The 18,370-nt window shown below is 35.6% G+C and overlaps 1 protein-coding gene across 1 annotated transcript in view; it reads right to left on the bottom strand.

The window, feature by feature from the left end:
- LOC122893730 (protein FAM227B-like) overlaps positions 1-18,370 on the bottom strand; it is a 40,800-nt gene that overhangs the window by 13,562 nt on the left and 8,868 nt on the right. The window contains exons 3-6 of the mRNA XM_044230959.1: positions 17,689-17,756; positions 6,847-6,882; positions 6,279-6,383; positions 246-344 (exon numbers count right to left, since the gene is read on the bottom strand). Of these exons, the coding sequence (XP_044086894.1) occupies positions 246-344; positions 6,279-6,383; positions 6,847-6,882; positions 17,689-17,756 (308 nt within the window). The remainder of the gene's footprint in view (positions 1-245; positions 345-6,278; positions 6,384-6,846; positions 6,883-17,688; positions 17,757-18,370) is intronic.

Genomic DNA, 18,370 nt, shown 5'->3' with positions numbered 1-18,370 from the left:
GCTTGATTTCACTGATCTTTCTCTGACTAATGAAAACTCAGATCATTGAAATCCATATTAAAGTTTTAACTCCTATGAAAAGACTCTAGATTTTGAATAGGATTTCTAACATGTATAGAATACTAAAAATCCAAGTTCTATGAAAAGATCTAGAAAAATATTTTTTGTACCAGTGCCACCTCTACTAAAAAATTAACTGTGCCCCAAATCAATTTAAGAACTAAGTTTAAAAAATAACATCATACCTTAAATTTATGCAGAAACCACCACCAAAAGGAATCATGTAAAAGAGCAATAGAGGCTTCTGAGAGAAAATGGGTCTTCCAGATTTTGAAAACCTTTTCCTATGGAACAAAAGATGCACGGAGGTCAAATTAAAATACATTATAAGGGGCACCTGAGTGGCTCAGTGGGTTAAAGTCTCCGCTTTCGGCTCAGATCTTTATCCCAGGGTCCTGGGATAGAGCCCCGTTTCGGGCTCTCTGCTTGGCAGGGAGCCTGCTTCCCTTCCCCTCTCTCTGCCTGCCTCTGCCTACTTGTGATCTCTCTCTGTCAAATAAATAAACTCTTTAAAAAAAATAAAATAAAATCCATTATAAAACATGTTAATGCAAATAGACTTTATAAAGAATATGTATTCAGTGGTTATAGACTAGCATTTTTCAAAAGAAATTTAATTGTGCCATATATGTAAAATTAAATTAAATTTTCTAGTAGCCACTTTATGAAAAATAAAAGGTGAAATTAATTTTAATGACATATTTAATCAATCAAATATATTTAAAATGTTATCATTTCAACATATGGGCATTAAATTTTTTCTTTTTTTTTTTTTAGATTTTATTTATTCATTTGAGAGAGAGAGAACACATGAGTGAGGGAAGGGCAGAGGGAGAGAGAGAGAGAATTCTCAAGCAGAGTCCCCGCTGAATGCAGAGCCAGACATGGGGCTTGATCCCAGGACCCTGGGATCATGACCTGAACTGAAGGCAGATGCTTAACTGCCCAAGTCGTCCAGGTGCCCCGGGCATTAAATTCTTAATGAAATATTTTACATTCCTTTGTAGTAATAGGTCTTTCACATCCTGTATATATTTTATACTTACAGCACATCTCAGTTTGAATAATAAATTTTCATCGTAAATACTAGATAGGTTTTCAGACTTCATAAATACAGAGTTGTGATTTTGCTCCAACCAAAACTGAAAGTTTACAATAACTGAATCAAGTATTAGTTTTTAAATTTATATATAAATTAAGAGAGAAAATAAAAAATTCATCTCAGTCACATTAACCACACTTCATATATTCAACAATTATACTTGCCCAATAGCCATTGAAATGATAGTGTAGGCTAGACAAAGAACAGCAAACTCCAAGGTACATGCTACAATTTCTCTTTTATTCTAAAGACAGGTATCTTGGAATTCTATCCCAACAAGCTCTGTCATAAGTTTAGACCCCATTCAAATAGAGTATACTCTTAAGGAAATTAATAAAAATTGTCACATAATGTTAAAACTATTTCCCATGACTATAAATCTTAGTTTGAATAGGCACATTCAATAGACCATTTTTATCTTACTTATTTACTACAAGTTTTTAAATACCAGAGTCAATAGAGTTCAAGACTTACTTTAATGAAATCCATAGGTAAGAATTCCTATGTCTATAGGAAGGACATCATGCAGACTTTTTTTCTTTTAAAGATATTTTATTATATAAATTGTGAGGCAGCCAAGTCTAAATTATTTAGAGTGAATTCCAATAGTCAAAATCATCTGCTAATAAGATATTTCATCTCTTCAGATAAGTAGTTATGAATTGGACCTTTGAATTAACATATAATGTATTATTTGTTTCAGGGGTACAGGTCTGTAAACCATCAGTCTAACATGATTCACAGCACTCACCATCACACACACCCTCCCCAATATCCATCACCCAACCACCCCATCTCTCCTTCCCCCCAACCTTCCCCTCTAACAACCCTCAGTTTGCTTCCTGAAATTATGGAGTCTCTTAGGGTTTGTCTCCCTCTCTGGTTTCATCTTGTTTCATTTTTCCCTCCCTTTCCCTATGATCCTCTGTTTCTCAAATTCCTCCTATCAGTGAAATCATATGATAATTGTCTTTCCCTGATTGATTTACTTCACTTAGCATAATACTCTCAGTTCCATCCGTGTCATTGCAAATGGCAAGATTTTGGATATTTTGATGGTTGCATAGTATTCCATTGTATATGTATACCTCATCTTCTTTATCCATTCATCTGTTGATGAACATCTAAACTCTCTCCATAGTTTTGCTATTGTGGACATTACTGCTGTAAACATTTGGGTACACGTGCCCCTTCGGATCACTATATTTGTATCTTTAGGGTAAATAACCAGTAGTGCAATTGTGGGGTTGTATGATGGCTCTATTTTCAACTTTTTTAAGAACCTCCATACTGTTTTCTAGAGTGGCTGCACCAGCTTGATTCCCACCAACAGTGTGTGAGGGTTCTCCTTTATCCCCATCCTCACCAACACGTGCGTCTCCTGACTGGTTAATTTTAGCCATTCTGACTGGTGTGAGGTGGTATCTCATTGTGGTTTTGATTTGTATTTTCCTGGTGCTGAGTGATGTTGAGCACTTTTTCATGTGTCTGTTGGCCATTTGGATGTCTTCTTTGCAGAAATGTCTGTTCATGTCTTCTGCCCATTTCTTGATTGGATTCCTTGTTCTTTGGGTGTTGAGTTTGGTAAGTTCTTTATAGATTTTGGATACTAGCCCTTTATCTGATATGTCATTTGCAAATATCTTCTCCCATTCTGTCAGTCGTATTTTGGTTTTGTTGACTGTTTCCTTTGCGGTGCAAAAGCTTTGATCTGATGAAGTCCTAATAGCTCATTTTACTCTTGCTTCCCTTGCCTTTGGTGATGTTTCTAGGAAGAAGTTGCTGTGGCTGAGGTAGAAGAGGTTGCTGCCTGTGTTGTCCTCAAGGATTTTGATAGATTCCTTTCTCACATTGAGGTCTTTCAGCCATTTGGAGTCTATTTTTGTGCGTGGTGTAAGGAAATGGTCCAGCGTCATTTTTCTGCAAGTGGCTGTTTAATTTTCCCAACACCATTTGTTGAAGAGACTGTCTTTTTCCCACTGGACAGTCTTTCCTGCTTTGTCAAGGATTAGTTGACATAGAGCTGAGGGTCCATTTCTTGGCTCTCTATTCTGTTCCATTGATCTATGTGTCTGTTTTTGTGCCAGTACCATGCTGTCTTGATGATTACAGCTTTGTAATAGAGCTTAAAGTCTGGAATTGTGATCCTGCCAACTTTGGTTTTCTTTTTCAACATTCCTCTGGCTATTCAGGGTCTTTCCTGGTTCCATATAAATTTTAGGATTATTTGTTCCATTTCTTTGAAAAAAGTTGATGGTATTTTGATAAGGATCACATTAAACGTGCAGATTGCCCTAGGTAGCATAGATATTTTCACAGTATTTTCTTCCACTCCATGAGAATGGAACATTTTTCCATGTTTTCTTTGTGTCTTCCTCAATTTCTTTCATGAGTACTCTATAGCTTTATGAGTACAGATTCTTTGCCTCTTTGGTTGGATTTAGTCTTAGGTATCTTACAGTTATGGGTGGAACAGTAAGTAGGATGAACTCCTTAATTTCTCTTTCTTCTGTCTGGTTGTTGGTGTATAGAAAGGCAACTGGTTTCTGTGCATTGATTTTATATCCTGATTTTTATACCAAAAAGATTAGTCATTATGTATTCTGTGGGGGCACTTCTCTTCCAATGACCACTAATTATAGTATGGAGTACATAAGGTAACAGCTTCAATTTAGTACTTAGTACTTAACAGCTTAGATTTAGTATTTTTTCATTACAAAGAACATATGTGAAGTACATAAAGAAAAAAGTAGAAAATTGAAATTCGGGGGGGAGGAACAATAATTTTGCTTAAATTATTTGCAAATTTCAAGCAAAGAGTATTTTAACTGTACACTAACCGCACAATTGCTTCTATTCTAATTTTGGTTATGTTTAGTATCACTAACTTCCTTTTTCAGTAAAATTTCAAATTCTTTAAAATACATCAATATTTAGCCAAAACCAAAAAAGTGGAAATTGGCTTAAAAAACAAAACAAAACCCAAACCCAGTTTAAAAAGTTAAATGATTCTCTCCTCTCCCCTACCCACTTTGTGATACTTTTTTGATTCAAGTAACTGTAAATACACCTTAAAACCTAGATTATCTAACTTGGTTCTAACACTGAGTCTAGGTTGGACAAAATTACTTCTAATTTTCTATCAGTTTCTACTCATATATATCAGTATGCTTGTGGCTTAGCTTTCTCCTCTGAGTCACAATATAGCTCATTTTTAACTCATTTTAATTTAATAAAATTTTTACTGAAAATCAACCTGTAGCCACAGTTCTGTTCTGGATGGTACAGAGGATAATGTACACTTTCTCTCATGAAGGAACTTAATTAATGAATATCCAGGAATGTGTTTAGATGGGTTTAGGTGAATTCATCAATTCCATGGATTCCCATACCTTCAATCATGTAATAGTAAACCCATACTCTTCTCGTTCCAAGTTTCAGATCCATAAGTTTGATCTCTTAGTCTGTTACTATAAGCATTTCTATGAAATAACATTTCTTGATATTTTTATTTTCCTATACTCACTTTATAATCTCTTTGGTCTAACTTCATTATCTATTTTTTTAATGTCATTGCATTCTACATGCTATAGTAAACCAATTTAAATTTTTTTGAAATCATGTAGGAGTATTAACAAATAAAACACTGGTGTCTATATGTGGATATGCCCAGAAGCTTGTCATACTCCACCCGTCCCCTTCCCATATCTACTTCCACTCCTCACTTTCCTATTTCTTTCAATAATGCCAGTATCCCTAAACTAACCATATTAATAATACTTATAGCTGTACATCTCTGCCTTGTTTATCTGATTTGTGTTAGATGGACAGGCATCCATATTTAAAATACAATACCATCTTAGAACATGGAATGTTAGAATATGAAGATTTATAAATTTTATTTTTTTTATTTTTTTATTTTAACAACAACAATTTAGCAATTTCTTTTTGTAACAATAAAGCCTTTTTTCTAAGGAAACTGTGGAAAATATAGTCAGAGAAACAAACAGGCTCATGATCCAGGCATAACTACAATTAGCATCTATAGTTTTTCTCTGTAAAAATGGGATCAGGTGATCATATAAAGGGGGAAGACTAAGCCTTTACTCTCACCCAAATCCCACAAAATATAAAAGAGAATCGAAAAACATTTGCATTAGTATGAAAAATAAAAGAGTATCACTATTAAATCATTCTAGATATAGTTGTCAGTTGAGGTACTCTGTAGTTGCCTGAGGGGTATATAGAAGACCCAAATCAAGTCAATCACAGTCTATTTCTTGGAACATTGCATCTTGAAGAGAGTGAAAAAAAAAAGATGGTTAAGTGGTTGATTATACTTCTTCCGATGAACTACAGTGGGAGTGAAAACAGGGATTTTGTGTTGAGAAATGAAGAGGCACAGGAAAGTTGGAGGTGAGGGATGGGGAGGGATGGAGAGATAAAGGATGGGGAGGTGAAGGATGGACTTGGTCCCCCTCTAGGAGGGCTTTAGGAAATTCCAAGTCCAAATCCACCCCAGAGAACTATCTGGAAGGAATCTTCCTGGGGTACAAGGAACATTGTTGAAGCCTGTAGGAAACAGAAACCTTGTTAGGTGAGCACCTAATATTTAAGTGGGAAATCAAAATCAGGTACCACCCAACTTTCATTCTATGCTTGGCAAGCAATGGGCAATGATCTAGTAACTGTCCTATGCCTGCAATACTTCAATTAGCTATCTTATAGGGATACTACTCAAAAATTCCCAAGATACTTGGAGGCTCAAAAGGTGGCATTGTGGAGAAGGGCTCTTATAAGTTATTCTGGGGTCAAAATAAGCAGACTAAAATCTCTTGAGCTGATAAAGCAGGCAGAGGGAGGGGAAAACACTTGTTACAGTCACATGCCAAGACAATGCTAGGACCCTCAGACCCCTGAAGTGGTAACACAGAATCTAATACGTTCTTTTCTGGTGATCAAGGTAGTAAGCATCACTGGCCTTTTCCTTACAGACTTAATGCCCTCAAAATTCAACCATGCTTATCACCTAATTTGTCATAGCTTTAAATAAAAGTCTGATTCATTATATCATATTCTCAAAATGTATCATACAATAAAAATAATGTTTACATACATCAAAGTTATGGGCTTTTAAAATAAAAAGATAAATTTGTTCAGCATCCAAATGTCTGGGTAGCTGAGTAAGCTCATTTGTTTTGAATCCTGAGAAGGTGAAACCCTAGAAAGAAGGAAATAGCACACAAAAGTCATTATTTTACCCTTTCCAGTATAATAGTCCCAGAGGACTACAGAAGAGAGATAAATATTCAACCATAACTAATTAACATAATTATTTTACTTCCATTTATTAAAATAAGTGAAAACTTTTCATTGTACCTTAAAAAATCTTCCTATTTTCTGATTCTCTCAAATTAAGAGCCCTGGCATATTCATATGCCAAATTCAAAAGCAAAATAAAATCATATTTCAGAACCAACTTTCACAACTTGAATGATCAGAATTTTAGCTAGACTACCCATAAGGGAGGGGAAGGCAGAAGGAAAAAGCTTCTATGCTTGTTTCCACCTCTCTCTCTTAGAGCCCCATCTATATTTATAGCTATATCTATATTATTATAGACATTCTTTATTTCTATATAATACTTCTGATACATAATCTTATAGAATAGAAATTTTAAATACCTCTACAGTCTTCTTTGTCTCCATTTCCTCTGAAAGCTGGAAAACATTTAATATAGAATCTTTAAAATTCTAAATTAAATTTTTTATTTTGTAAATTTGTTAATTGTGTGTGTGTGCATGTGTATGTGTGTACGTGTGTGTGTGTGTGTGTGTGTGTGTGTGTGTTTATCTCCTACTGAAGCCTAGAATGCTGTCACTCTGCTAGATGGTAGGAAATCAAAGATGGTTCTTATGCTCAGGCTAGTCATAGCTCAGGAGAGAAATCAGATACATACACAAACAAAACACAGATAGATAAGGGCTATAATAAGAAATATAAAACTACTTATTGCACTTTTGGTTCACTGGGAAATAGACTCTGAGGTGGAGTTTAGTACTCAGAATGTCTATGGGAGTGCCTTTGGGCTCAACATCTACAGAAGGCAATGGAAGAGGCATAATTGGGAAGTTGGAAAAATCAGCTATGATACATGTCTAACAGCTTCCATGGACTCTAAAAAGGGCTCTAGAGCTGAAAGGGCCTGTCACAGTTGTCCTGCATTTAGTTGAAAGAGCCATTCAGTTGAAAGGTCTTTCTGCCCCCAGCTTGATCAGTCATTGGATGTAGGTTGTTCCTGAAAGAGAATGTCTTTGGAAGAGGAAGTTCTTTGTAGGTAAAGCAACCCTGAAGGGACTGATAGCTGAAGGGTGCACCACTAACAGCACTCTTAGCAGCTAGGACAACAGATTCTTCCTTGATGGGGAATCTGGGCTGTGCATCTCTATGTCCACCATACTACTTTACACAGAGAATAAGCAGCCTTCTGTATACATTATTGATCACTTGACATGTTGATAAATTGTTTATTAATTTCCACATCTCCATTTCTTCCAGAAATAACTAAGCTCACAGGCAAATCATACATACATACACACACACATTATATAATACACATACTATAGAGGAAATGACAGAGGAAACAAATTTGAAGAATGATAACAGATTACTAACAGAAAGAGAAAATGATATTATTGTCATTAAAAAAAAGTACACAAAGGAATAAAAGCAGATTACTTAGGCAAAATAAAATCAGTTTTCATTTAATAAGAAAGAAGGTTGTGTACTTGGGAGTTACAGATATCATTAATCAATGAGAATGGGGTCATATTTAGAAAGATGTTAGTGCTAATCTCAAAGTCCTGGCTTTATTTTGCAGGAAGCAAGGAAACCCTGAAAGTTTTCAAGGAGCACAATAATCGTAACACAAAACTAGTTCTTGATCATACAACCTAGAAAAGATATTACAAAAATACAAATAATACGTGTTAAAGTCCAAATTTAAAAAATCAATAAAACACATTTAGCAATAAAAATAATTAAAATTTTTGTTAGTATAATTCATCTAAAGGTCATTGCAATAAATCCTCAAAAATTGTCTGATAAAATCCAGAAGTCAAAATTTTTGAAATTCTTTTGAATATTAAAGAAAAAAAAAAAGAAATTACCAGTGTTTTCATGTTCCCACAACCCAGAATGGACTACTGTTGACATTTTAGTATTTGCTTACAACTATGTTATAAAATAAAATTTGAAATTTGTTCAACAAAGTATAAAGTTCAGATTTCCTTTTTACCATAATCTCTATAGTTCTATTCATGTGTTCCCCCTTCCCTGAAAGATTCACTATTATTAGTTTCATTTGCATCCTTCCCATCCCATTAACATATTTATATATATGTGTGTACATATATTTAGAGAATATAAACACTTCTTATGTGTTTTTAAAATGTAAAGAAATGGTATCAACTGTACATATTATTTGGTAATTTGCCTTTTTTAAAACTTAATATTATGGTTTGACAATCCACCCAAGTTGACATTTATGAAATCTGCTAATTTCCACATAGCTTTTCTACCAACCTACCTATTCCCCTCTGCAAAATATAAATAATAATTAAATCAACAGAAGTTCATAGTTGACTTTTGCCAAACATCCAAAGAACAAATGATATCAATACACATATATGGATAACAAATGATATCCCTATACAACTACCATGCTCTGTAGTCTGCAGACTAGAAAAAGAAATAAAACTAAGTAATTCATTTTCTGGGGTTAGTATAATTTAGATACCAAAATCAAAAGAAAATCATATCTTATCAAACACAGATGTAACTATCCACACAAAACAATAACAAATCAAATTCAGTAATGCAATAAAAAAGTATGACCTAAGAATATAAGAATGTCTCAACTCTGGAAAAGTTATTAATGTCATCTGCCACAAAGATTAAAGGTTCAAAGTAGCTTCTGCTATCATCACAGTGGATTATTTTCCTCTCCATTTCAAACCATGAAGTTCTTTTTCAAGTGTTTGAGCACAATGATACCTGTATTTAATCTCGAACTGATTTATATCTAATCTACATCACATCCACAAAGCTTTAATAAACTAGGAATAGAAATAAATTTCATTAATCCAAAAAAAGACGGGTATTTAAACATTTAAAATGATGCTTCATAGCAAAGTACTAGCATTCTTTCCAAATCAAAGACAAGATGAGAAATCACTAACATTCCTGAATAATATGCATATACCAAAAATAATTTCCTTTATGCTAACAATAAGCCATTTAATAAAATAATGGAAAAACAATTTTACTGATATCAGTAACAAAAATTTAAGATTCCTAAGAATAAATTTAACAGGGAATGTTTAGAACTTATATGAAGAAAATCACAAATTTACTGATGACCTAAAAGAAAATCTCTGTTTTACTCTCTTACACAAAAATAAACACTAGATAATCAAATACACGCACACAAATATCTGTAATAATAATAGAACAGAACACAAGTGAATATATGTAGGATCTTGTGACAAAGAAACTCTTCTCAAATATGGCACTAAAGGCAGAAAACTTCAATAGAAAATTATAGATCCATAAAAATGCAAAATTCTATATAACAAAAACTCTTCTTAAAGGCGACAAAGAAGTACATATTACTGAAAGGGTTAATATTTTTAACACCTAAAGAGCTCTTAAGGACAAAAAAAACCAATAGCCAAAAAAATGGCCAAATTTCATTAATAGGCAATTCACAGTAAAAAACCACAAAGACTAAGAAAAACCTGAAATACCAACTTCATTAGTAAAACATATATAATTGATAAGATTTATGCTTATCAACTGTGCAAACATTAAAAAATATAGTATTAAATGTTGACAAGGAAATGGATAAGAGATCAATCACAAACCCTATTGTTACAAATATAAATTGGTACTGCCTTTCTAGAGAACAATTTGGCAATATGTATCGAAACACTTAGATTTTCACATTTCTTTTCCTATGTGGTTCCACTTCTGGAAATTTATCTTAAGAAAATAATCATGGGGAGAGGAGTCAAGATGGCGGAGAAGTAGCAGGCTGAGACTACTTCGGCTAGCAGGAGATCAGCTAGAGAGCTTATCTAAAGATTGCAAACACCTGCAAATCCATCGGCAGATCGAAGAGAAGAACAGCAATTCTAGAAACCGAAAAGCAACCACTTTCTGAAAGGTAGGACTGGCGGAGAAGTGAATCCAAAGCGACGGGAAGATAGACCCTGGCTCCCGGCAAGCGGCGGAGCAATGGAGCACAAAATCGGGACTTTTAAAAGTCTGTTCCGCTGAGGGACATCGCTCCAGAGGCTAAACCGGGGCGAAGCCCACGTGGGGTCGGCGTGGCCTCAGGTCCCGCAGGGTCACAGAAGGATCGGGGGTGTCTGAGTGTCGCAGAGCTTGCGGGTATTGGAGCAAGAAAGCCGGCTACAGAGACAGAGCCGACAGCGAGCTCGCAGCTTGGGGTTACCTTGAACCGGTCGCAGGCTTTGTGAGCTCGGAGCGTGGCCGGAGGTCAGGCAGACGGGAATTACTGGGTGCTGTTCTCTGAGGGCGCACTGAGGAGTGGGGCCCCGGGCTCTCGGCTCCTCCCGGCCGGGGACCAGGAGGCCGCCATTTGTATTCCCGTCCTCCGGAACTCTACGGAAAGCGCTCAGGGAACAAAAGCTCCTGAAATCAAACCCCAGCGGATTACTCAGCCCGGCCCCTGGTTAAGGGCGGTGCAATTCTGCCTGGGGCAAAGACACTTGAGATCACTACACCAGGCCCCTCCCCCAGAAGATCAACAAGAAATCCAGCTAAGACCAAGTTCACCTAACAAGGAGTGCGGTTTCAATACCAAGGAGAGCAGCAGAATTCCAGAGGAGGAGAAAGCAAAGCACGGAACTCATGGCTTTCTCCCTGTGATTTTTTAGTCTTGCAGTTAGAGTAATTTTTTTTCTTTTTCATTTTTTTCTCTACTTTTGCTAAATTTTTAAAATTTTTTTTTATTTTTAATAAATTTTTTTTAACTTTTACCCTTTTCATTTTCAACTTTTTTTAACTAGTTTATCTAATATATATGTTTTTTCTTTTTCATACTTTTCTTTCTTCGTTTTCTTTTTTTTAATTCCTTTTTTTTTCTTTTCTTTTTTTTTTTCCCCTTCTTTTTTTTAACCTCTTTTTATCCCCTTTCTCTCCCCTCACTATTTGGGATCTCTTCTGATTTGGTTAAAGTATATTTTCCTGGGGTTGTTACCACTCTTTTAGTATTTTACTTGCTCCTTCATATACTCTTATCTGGACAAAATGACAAGGTGGAAAAATTCACCACAAAAAAAAGAACAAGAGGCAGTACCGAAGGCTAGGGACCTAATCAAGACAGACATTGGCAATATGTCAGATCTAGAATTCAGAATGACAATTCTCAAGGTTCTAGCCGGGCTTGAAAAAGGCATGGAAGATATTAGAGAAACCCTCTCCAGAGATATAAAAGCCCTTTCTGGAGAAATAAAAGAACTAAAATCTAACCAAGTTGAAATCAAAAAAGCTATTAATGAAGTTCAATCAAAAATGGAGGCTCTCGCTGCTAGGATAAATGAGGCAGAAGAAAGAATTAGCGATATAGAAGACCAAATGACAGAGAATAAAGAAGTTGAGCAAAAGAGGGACAAACAGCTACTGGACCATGAGGGGAGAATTCGAGAGATAAGTGACACCATAAGACGAAACAACATTAGAATAATTGGAATTCCAGAAGAAGAAGAAAGAGAGAGGGGAGCAGAAGGTATACTGGAGAGAATTATTGGGGAGAATTTCCCCAATATGGCAAAGGGAACGAGCATCAAAATTCAGGAGGTTCAGAGAACGCCCCTCAAAATCAATAAGAATAGGCCCACACCACGTCACCTAATAGTAAAATTTACAAGCCTTAGTGACAAAGAGAAAATCCTGAAAGCAGCCCGGGAAAAGAAGTCTGTAACATACAATGGTAAAAATATTAGATTGGCAGCTGACTTATCCACAGAGACCTGGCAGGCCAGAAAGAGCTGGCATGATATTTTCAGAGCACTAAATGAGAAAAACATGAAGCCAAGAATACTATATCCAGCTAGGCTATCATTGAAAATAGAAGGAGAGATTAAAAGCTTCCAGGACAAACAAAAACTGAAAGAATGTGCAAACACCAAACCAGCTCTACAGGAAATGTTGAAAGGGGTCCTTTAAGCAAAGAGAGAGCCTACAAGTGGTAGATCAGAAAGGAACAGAAACAATATACAGTAACAGTCACCTTACAGGCAATACAATGGCACTAAATTCATATCTCTCAATAGTTACCCTGAACGTTAATGGACTAAATGCCCCAATCAAAAGACACAGGGTATCAGAATGGATAAAAAAACAAAACCCATCTATATGTTGCCTCCAAGAAACTCATTTTAAGCCCGAGGACACCTCCAGATTTAAAGTGAGGGGATGGAAAAGAATTTACCATGCTAATGGACATCAGAAGAAAGCAGGAGTGGCAATCCTTATATCAGATCAATTAGATTTTAAGCCAAAGACTATAATAAGAGATGAGGAAGGACACTATATCATACTCAAAGGGTCTATTCAACAAGAAGATCTAACAATTTTAAATATCTATGCCCCCAACGTGGGAGCAGCCAACTATATAAACCAATTAATAACAAAATCAAAGAAACACATCAACAATAATACAATAATAGTAGGGGATTTTAACACTCCCCTCACTGAAATGGACAGATCATCCAAGCAAAAGATCAGCAAGGAAATAAGGGCCTTAAACGACACACTGGACCAGATGGACATCACAGATATATTCAGAACATTTCATCCCAAAGCAACAGAATATACATTCTTCTCTAGTGCACATGGAACATTCTCCAGAATAGATCATATCCTCGGTCCTAAATCAGGACTCAACCGGTATCAAAAGATTGGGATCATTCCCTGCATATTTTTCAGACCACAATGCTCTGAAGCTAGAACTCAACCACAAGAGGAAGTTTGGAAAGAACCCAAATACATGGAGACTAAACAGCATCCTTCTAAAGAATGAATGGGTCAACCGGGAAATTAAAGAAGAATTTTGAAAAAAATCATGGAAACAAATGATAATGAAAACACAACGGTGCAAAATCTGTGGGACGCAACAAAGGCAGTCCTGAGAGGAAAATATATAGCGGTACAAGCCTTTCTCAAGAAACAAGAAAGGTCTCAGGTACACAACCTAACCCTACACGTAAAGGAGCTGGAAAAAGAACAAGAAAGAAACCCTAAGGCCAGCAGGAAAAGAGAAATCATAAAGATCAGAGCAGAAATCAATGAAATAGAAACCAAAAAAACAATAGAACAAATCAACGAAACTAGGAGCTGGTTCTTCGAAAGAATTAATAAAATTGATAAACCCCTGGCCAGACTTATCAAAAAGAAAAGAGAAAGGACCCAAATAAATAAAATCATGAATGAAAGAGGAGAGATTACAACTAACACCAAAGAAATACAAACAATTATAAGAACATACTATGAACAACTCTACGCCAACAAATTTGACAATCTGGAAGAAATGGATGCATTCCTAGAAACATATAAACTACCACAATTGAACCAGGAAGAAATAGAATGCCTGAACAGACCCATAACCAGTAAAGAGATTGAAACAGTCATTAAAAATCTCCAAACAAACAAAAGCCCAGGGCCAGACGACTTCCCGGGGGAATTCTACCAAACATTTAAAGAAGAACTAATTCCTATTCTCCTGAAACTGTTCCAAAAAATAGAAATGGAAGGAATACTTCCAAACTCATTTTATGAGGCCAACATCACCTTGATCCCCAAACCAGACAAGGATCCCATCAAAAAAGAGAGCTATAGACCAATATCCTGGATGAACACAGATGCGAAAATTCTCACCAAAATACTAGCCAATAGGATTCAACAGTACATTAAAAGGATTATTCACCACGACGAAGTGGGATTTATTCCAGGGCTGCAAGGTTGGTTCAACATCCGCAAATCAGTCAATGTGATACAACACATCAATAAAAGAAAGAACAAGAACCATATGATACTCTCAATAGATGCTGAAAAAGCATTTGACAAAGTACAGCATCCCTTCCTGATCAAAACTCTTCAAAGTGTAGGGATAGAGGGCACATACCTCAATATCATCAAAGCCATCTATGAAAAACCCACCGCAAATATCATTCTCAATGGAGAAAAACTGAAAGCTTTTCCACTAAGGTCAGGAACGCGGCAAGGATGTCCATTATTACCACTGCTATTCAACATAGTACTAGAAGTCCTAGCCTCAGCAATCAGACAACAAAAGGAAATTAAAGGCATCCAAATCGGCAAAGAAGAAGTCAAACTATCACTCTTCGCAGATGATATGATACTATATGTGGAAAACCCAAAAGACTCCACTCCAAAACTGCTAGAACTTGTACAGGAATTCAGTAAAGTGTCAGGATATAAAATCAATGCACAGAAATCAGTTGCATTTCTCTACACCAACAACAAGACAGAAGAAAGAGAAATTAAGGAGTCAATCCCATTTACAATTGCACCCCAGACCATAAGATACCTAGGAATAAACCTAACCAAAGAGGCACAGAATCTATACTCAGAAAACTATAAAGTACTCATGAAAGAAATTGAGGAAGACACAAAGAAATGGAAAAATGTTCCATGCTCCTGGATTGGAAGAATAAATATTTTGAAAATGTCTATGCTACCTAAAGCAATCTACACATTTAATGCAATTCCTATCAAAGTACCATCCATCTTTTTCAAAGAAATGGAACAAATAATCCTAAAATTTATATGGAACCAGAAAAGACCTCGAATAGCCACAGGAATATTGAAAAACAAAGCCAAAGTTGGTGGCATCACAATTCCGGACTTCAAGCTCTATTACAAAGCTGTCATCATCAAGACAGCATGGTACTGGCACAAAAACAGACACATAGATCAATGGAACAGAATAGAGAGCCCAGAAATAGACCCTCAACTCTATGGTCAACTAATCTTCGACAAAGCAGGAAAGAATGTCCAATGGAAAAAAGACAGCCTCTTCAATAAATGGTGCTGGGAAAATTGGACAGTCACGTGCAGAAAAATGAAATTGGACCATTTCCTTACACCACACACAAAAATAGACTCAAAATGGATGAAGGACCTCAATGTGAGAAAGGAATCCATCAAAATCCTTGAGGAGAACACAGGCAGCAACCTCTTCGACCTCAGCCGCAGCAACATCTTCCTAGGAACATCGCCAAAGGCAAGGGAAGCAAGGGCAAAAATGAACTATTGGGATTTCATCAAGATCAAAAGCTTTTGCACAGCAAAGGAAACAGTTAACAAAATCAAAAGACAACTGACAGAATGGGAGAAGATATTTGCAAACGACATATCAGATAAAGGACTAGTGTCCAAAATCTATAAAGAACTTAGCAAACTCAACACCCAAAGAACAAATAATCCAATCAAGAAATGGGCAGAGGACATGAACAGACGTTTCTGCAAAGAAGACATCCAGATGGCCAACAGACACATGAAAAAGTGCTCCATATCACTCGGCATCAGGGAAATACAAATCAAAACCACAATGAGATATCACCTCACACCAGTCAGAATGGCTAAAATGAACAAGTCAGGAAATGACAGATGCTGGCGAGGATGCGGAGAAAGGGGAACCCTCCTACACTGTTGGTGGGAATGCAAGCTGGTGCAACCACTCTGGAAAACAGCATGGAGGTTCCTCAAAATGTTGAAAATAGAACTGCCCTATGACCCAGCAATTGCACTACTGGGAATTTACCCTAAAGATACAAACGTAGTGATCCAAAGGGGCACGTGCACCCGAATGTTTATAGCAGCGATGTCCACAATAGCCAAACTATGGAAAGAACCTAGATGTCCATCAACAGATGAATGGATAAAGAAGATGTGGTATATATACACAATGGAATACTATGCAGCCATCAGAAGAAACGAAATCTTGCCATTTGCGACAACATGGATGGAACTAGAGTGTATTATGCTCAGCGAAATAAGTCAAGCGGAGAAAGACAACTATCATATGATCTCCCTGATATGAGGAAGTGGTGATGCAACATGGGGGCTTAAGTGGGTAGGAGAAGAATAAATGAGACAAGATGGGATTGGGAGGGAGACAAACCATAAATGACTCTTAATCTCACAAAACAAACTGAGGGTTGCTGGGGGGAGGGGGGTTGGGAGAAGGGGGTGGGGTTATGGACATTGGGGAGGGTATGTGCTTTGGTGAGTGCTGTGAAGTGTGTAAACCTGGCGATTCACAGACCTGTATCCCTGGGGATAAAAATATATATTTATAAAAAATAAAAAATAATTATTAAAAAAAAAGAAAGAAAATAATCATGGATAAGCACAATCTTCAGTTCTAAATATATTCAGAGTAGCTTTGTAAATAATAGTGAATGAAAACTACCTTTACTTTTAAGATGGTGGAGAAGAATGTTTATTAATGAAAATTTCATATTAGATTTAATGAATTACAAATATAGAATATACTTTGAATTTTCTAAAAGGAAATAAAAATGCAAGTGACAAGTGTGATTTATCTATAAATGATAGAATTAGGATATTTATCCTTTCTACTGCTTAACTATTTCTTCTAATTTTCTAAAATGACTACTTTAGTCATAATCAGGAAAAGATAATTTCGAAAATTGAAAAATAATATATAATGAGATGAAGAAACTAGTGGTGGCATTTAAAGTCTTTATAGCTTTAACATTATATAATTTTAGAATGTATTTTCAAAAAGGACTAACTTTCTAAAAGTAATTCAAAGTCTATCATGAGAGACTATGGACTCTGGGAAACAAACTGAGGGTTTTAGAAGGGAAGGGGGCTGAGGGTATGGGTGAGACTGGTGATGGGTATTAAGGAGGGCACGGATTTCATGGAGCACTGGGTGTTATATGCAAACAATGAATCAGGGAACACTGTATCAAAAACTAATTATGTACTGTATGGTGACTAATATAACATAATTAAAAATAAAACAAAACAAAATAAAAGTCTATTATAATTCTAATCAAACTCCCGAAGAGACTTTTTTAAAAAAATGACAAAGCAATTTTGAAGGTAATCAAAAGGAATTATTATTTTTTTCTAAAGGAAGAGGACTGATAAGGAAACTGCACTACTAAGTATAGGTTATTATAATTATGAAATAACTGGAGTTTGAATGTATACATTAAAGTCTTCAAGTAACTTACGGTATGTGAAAATGCCAACATTCTAATATGGAGTATATAAAGAAGATGAGTCTAGCTATTTTAAAAAGCACACAGATAGATACAAAAGTAGACAATAAAAGACTAACAAGAAAATTTTAAAAAATTCTATCAGTGTTTATCTGTGAAGTTATAACAATTTTCTGTGAAAATATAATTTTTCAAGGAAGATGAAAACAAACACCATACCATTATCTTCTTTCTCCTATGGTACTTCCTTAGAAATGTTTTGTATCTTTCCAAATTTCCTTTAGAACCTTTAAAAGAATGAGACATATATGTACAGACATATATATATCTTTTAAAGTAAAAAAAAAATTAAATGCTTTAAAGAAATTACATATAAAACTATTCATGAGACTATTTTGATCAGCATAATGCTAGACACACATACCCTTAGTTGAATGAATACCGTATTTTCTGTTTCCTCTCTTTAGAAATGCCATGCTCCAACTAATGTCTTTTGTACTTACCCCTAAATCTAAAGTTTTACCTCAATCCCTTCCTACAGAACAACCCCCTGTTTTTCACAAAGCTCAGCTACTTATGTTTGGTTGCTTCATGGCCACCTTAAATTCAATAAAGTACAGTACTTTGAGTCAAGTCTAGGTGAAAGTTTTTGAGGGACAACTTTGAAGGCAGGTAACCCAGAATTGAGTCCAAACTCCAGATATTTACATATTGAGGAAAAAGAGCATATACAAAATTATTTTTTGAAAGTGCACATCTGGGCTCACTCACTCTATGTCTCCTTCCCTCTCTCTCTATACATATGTACATAGCTTAAAATGCAGTAAGAAAATTTAAAATAAAACAGTAGTGAATTTAATAGTATACTAAACAAATTCTCAGAATTTGAAAAACCAAGGTC

The sequence above is a fragment of the Neovison vison genome, chromosome 13 (genome assembly GCF_020171115.1).
Source record: "Neovison vison isolate M4711 chromosome 13, ASM_NN_V1, whole genome shotgun sequence".
Classification (NCBI taxonomy): domain Eukaryota; kingdom Metazoa; phylum Chordata; class Mammalia; order Carnivora; family Mustelidae; genus Neogale; species Neogale vison.
Note: the sequence above shows the minus strand (reverse complement) of the source record. Positions and strands in the feature narration are given on the sequence as shown.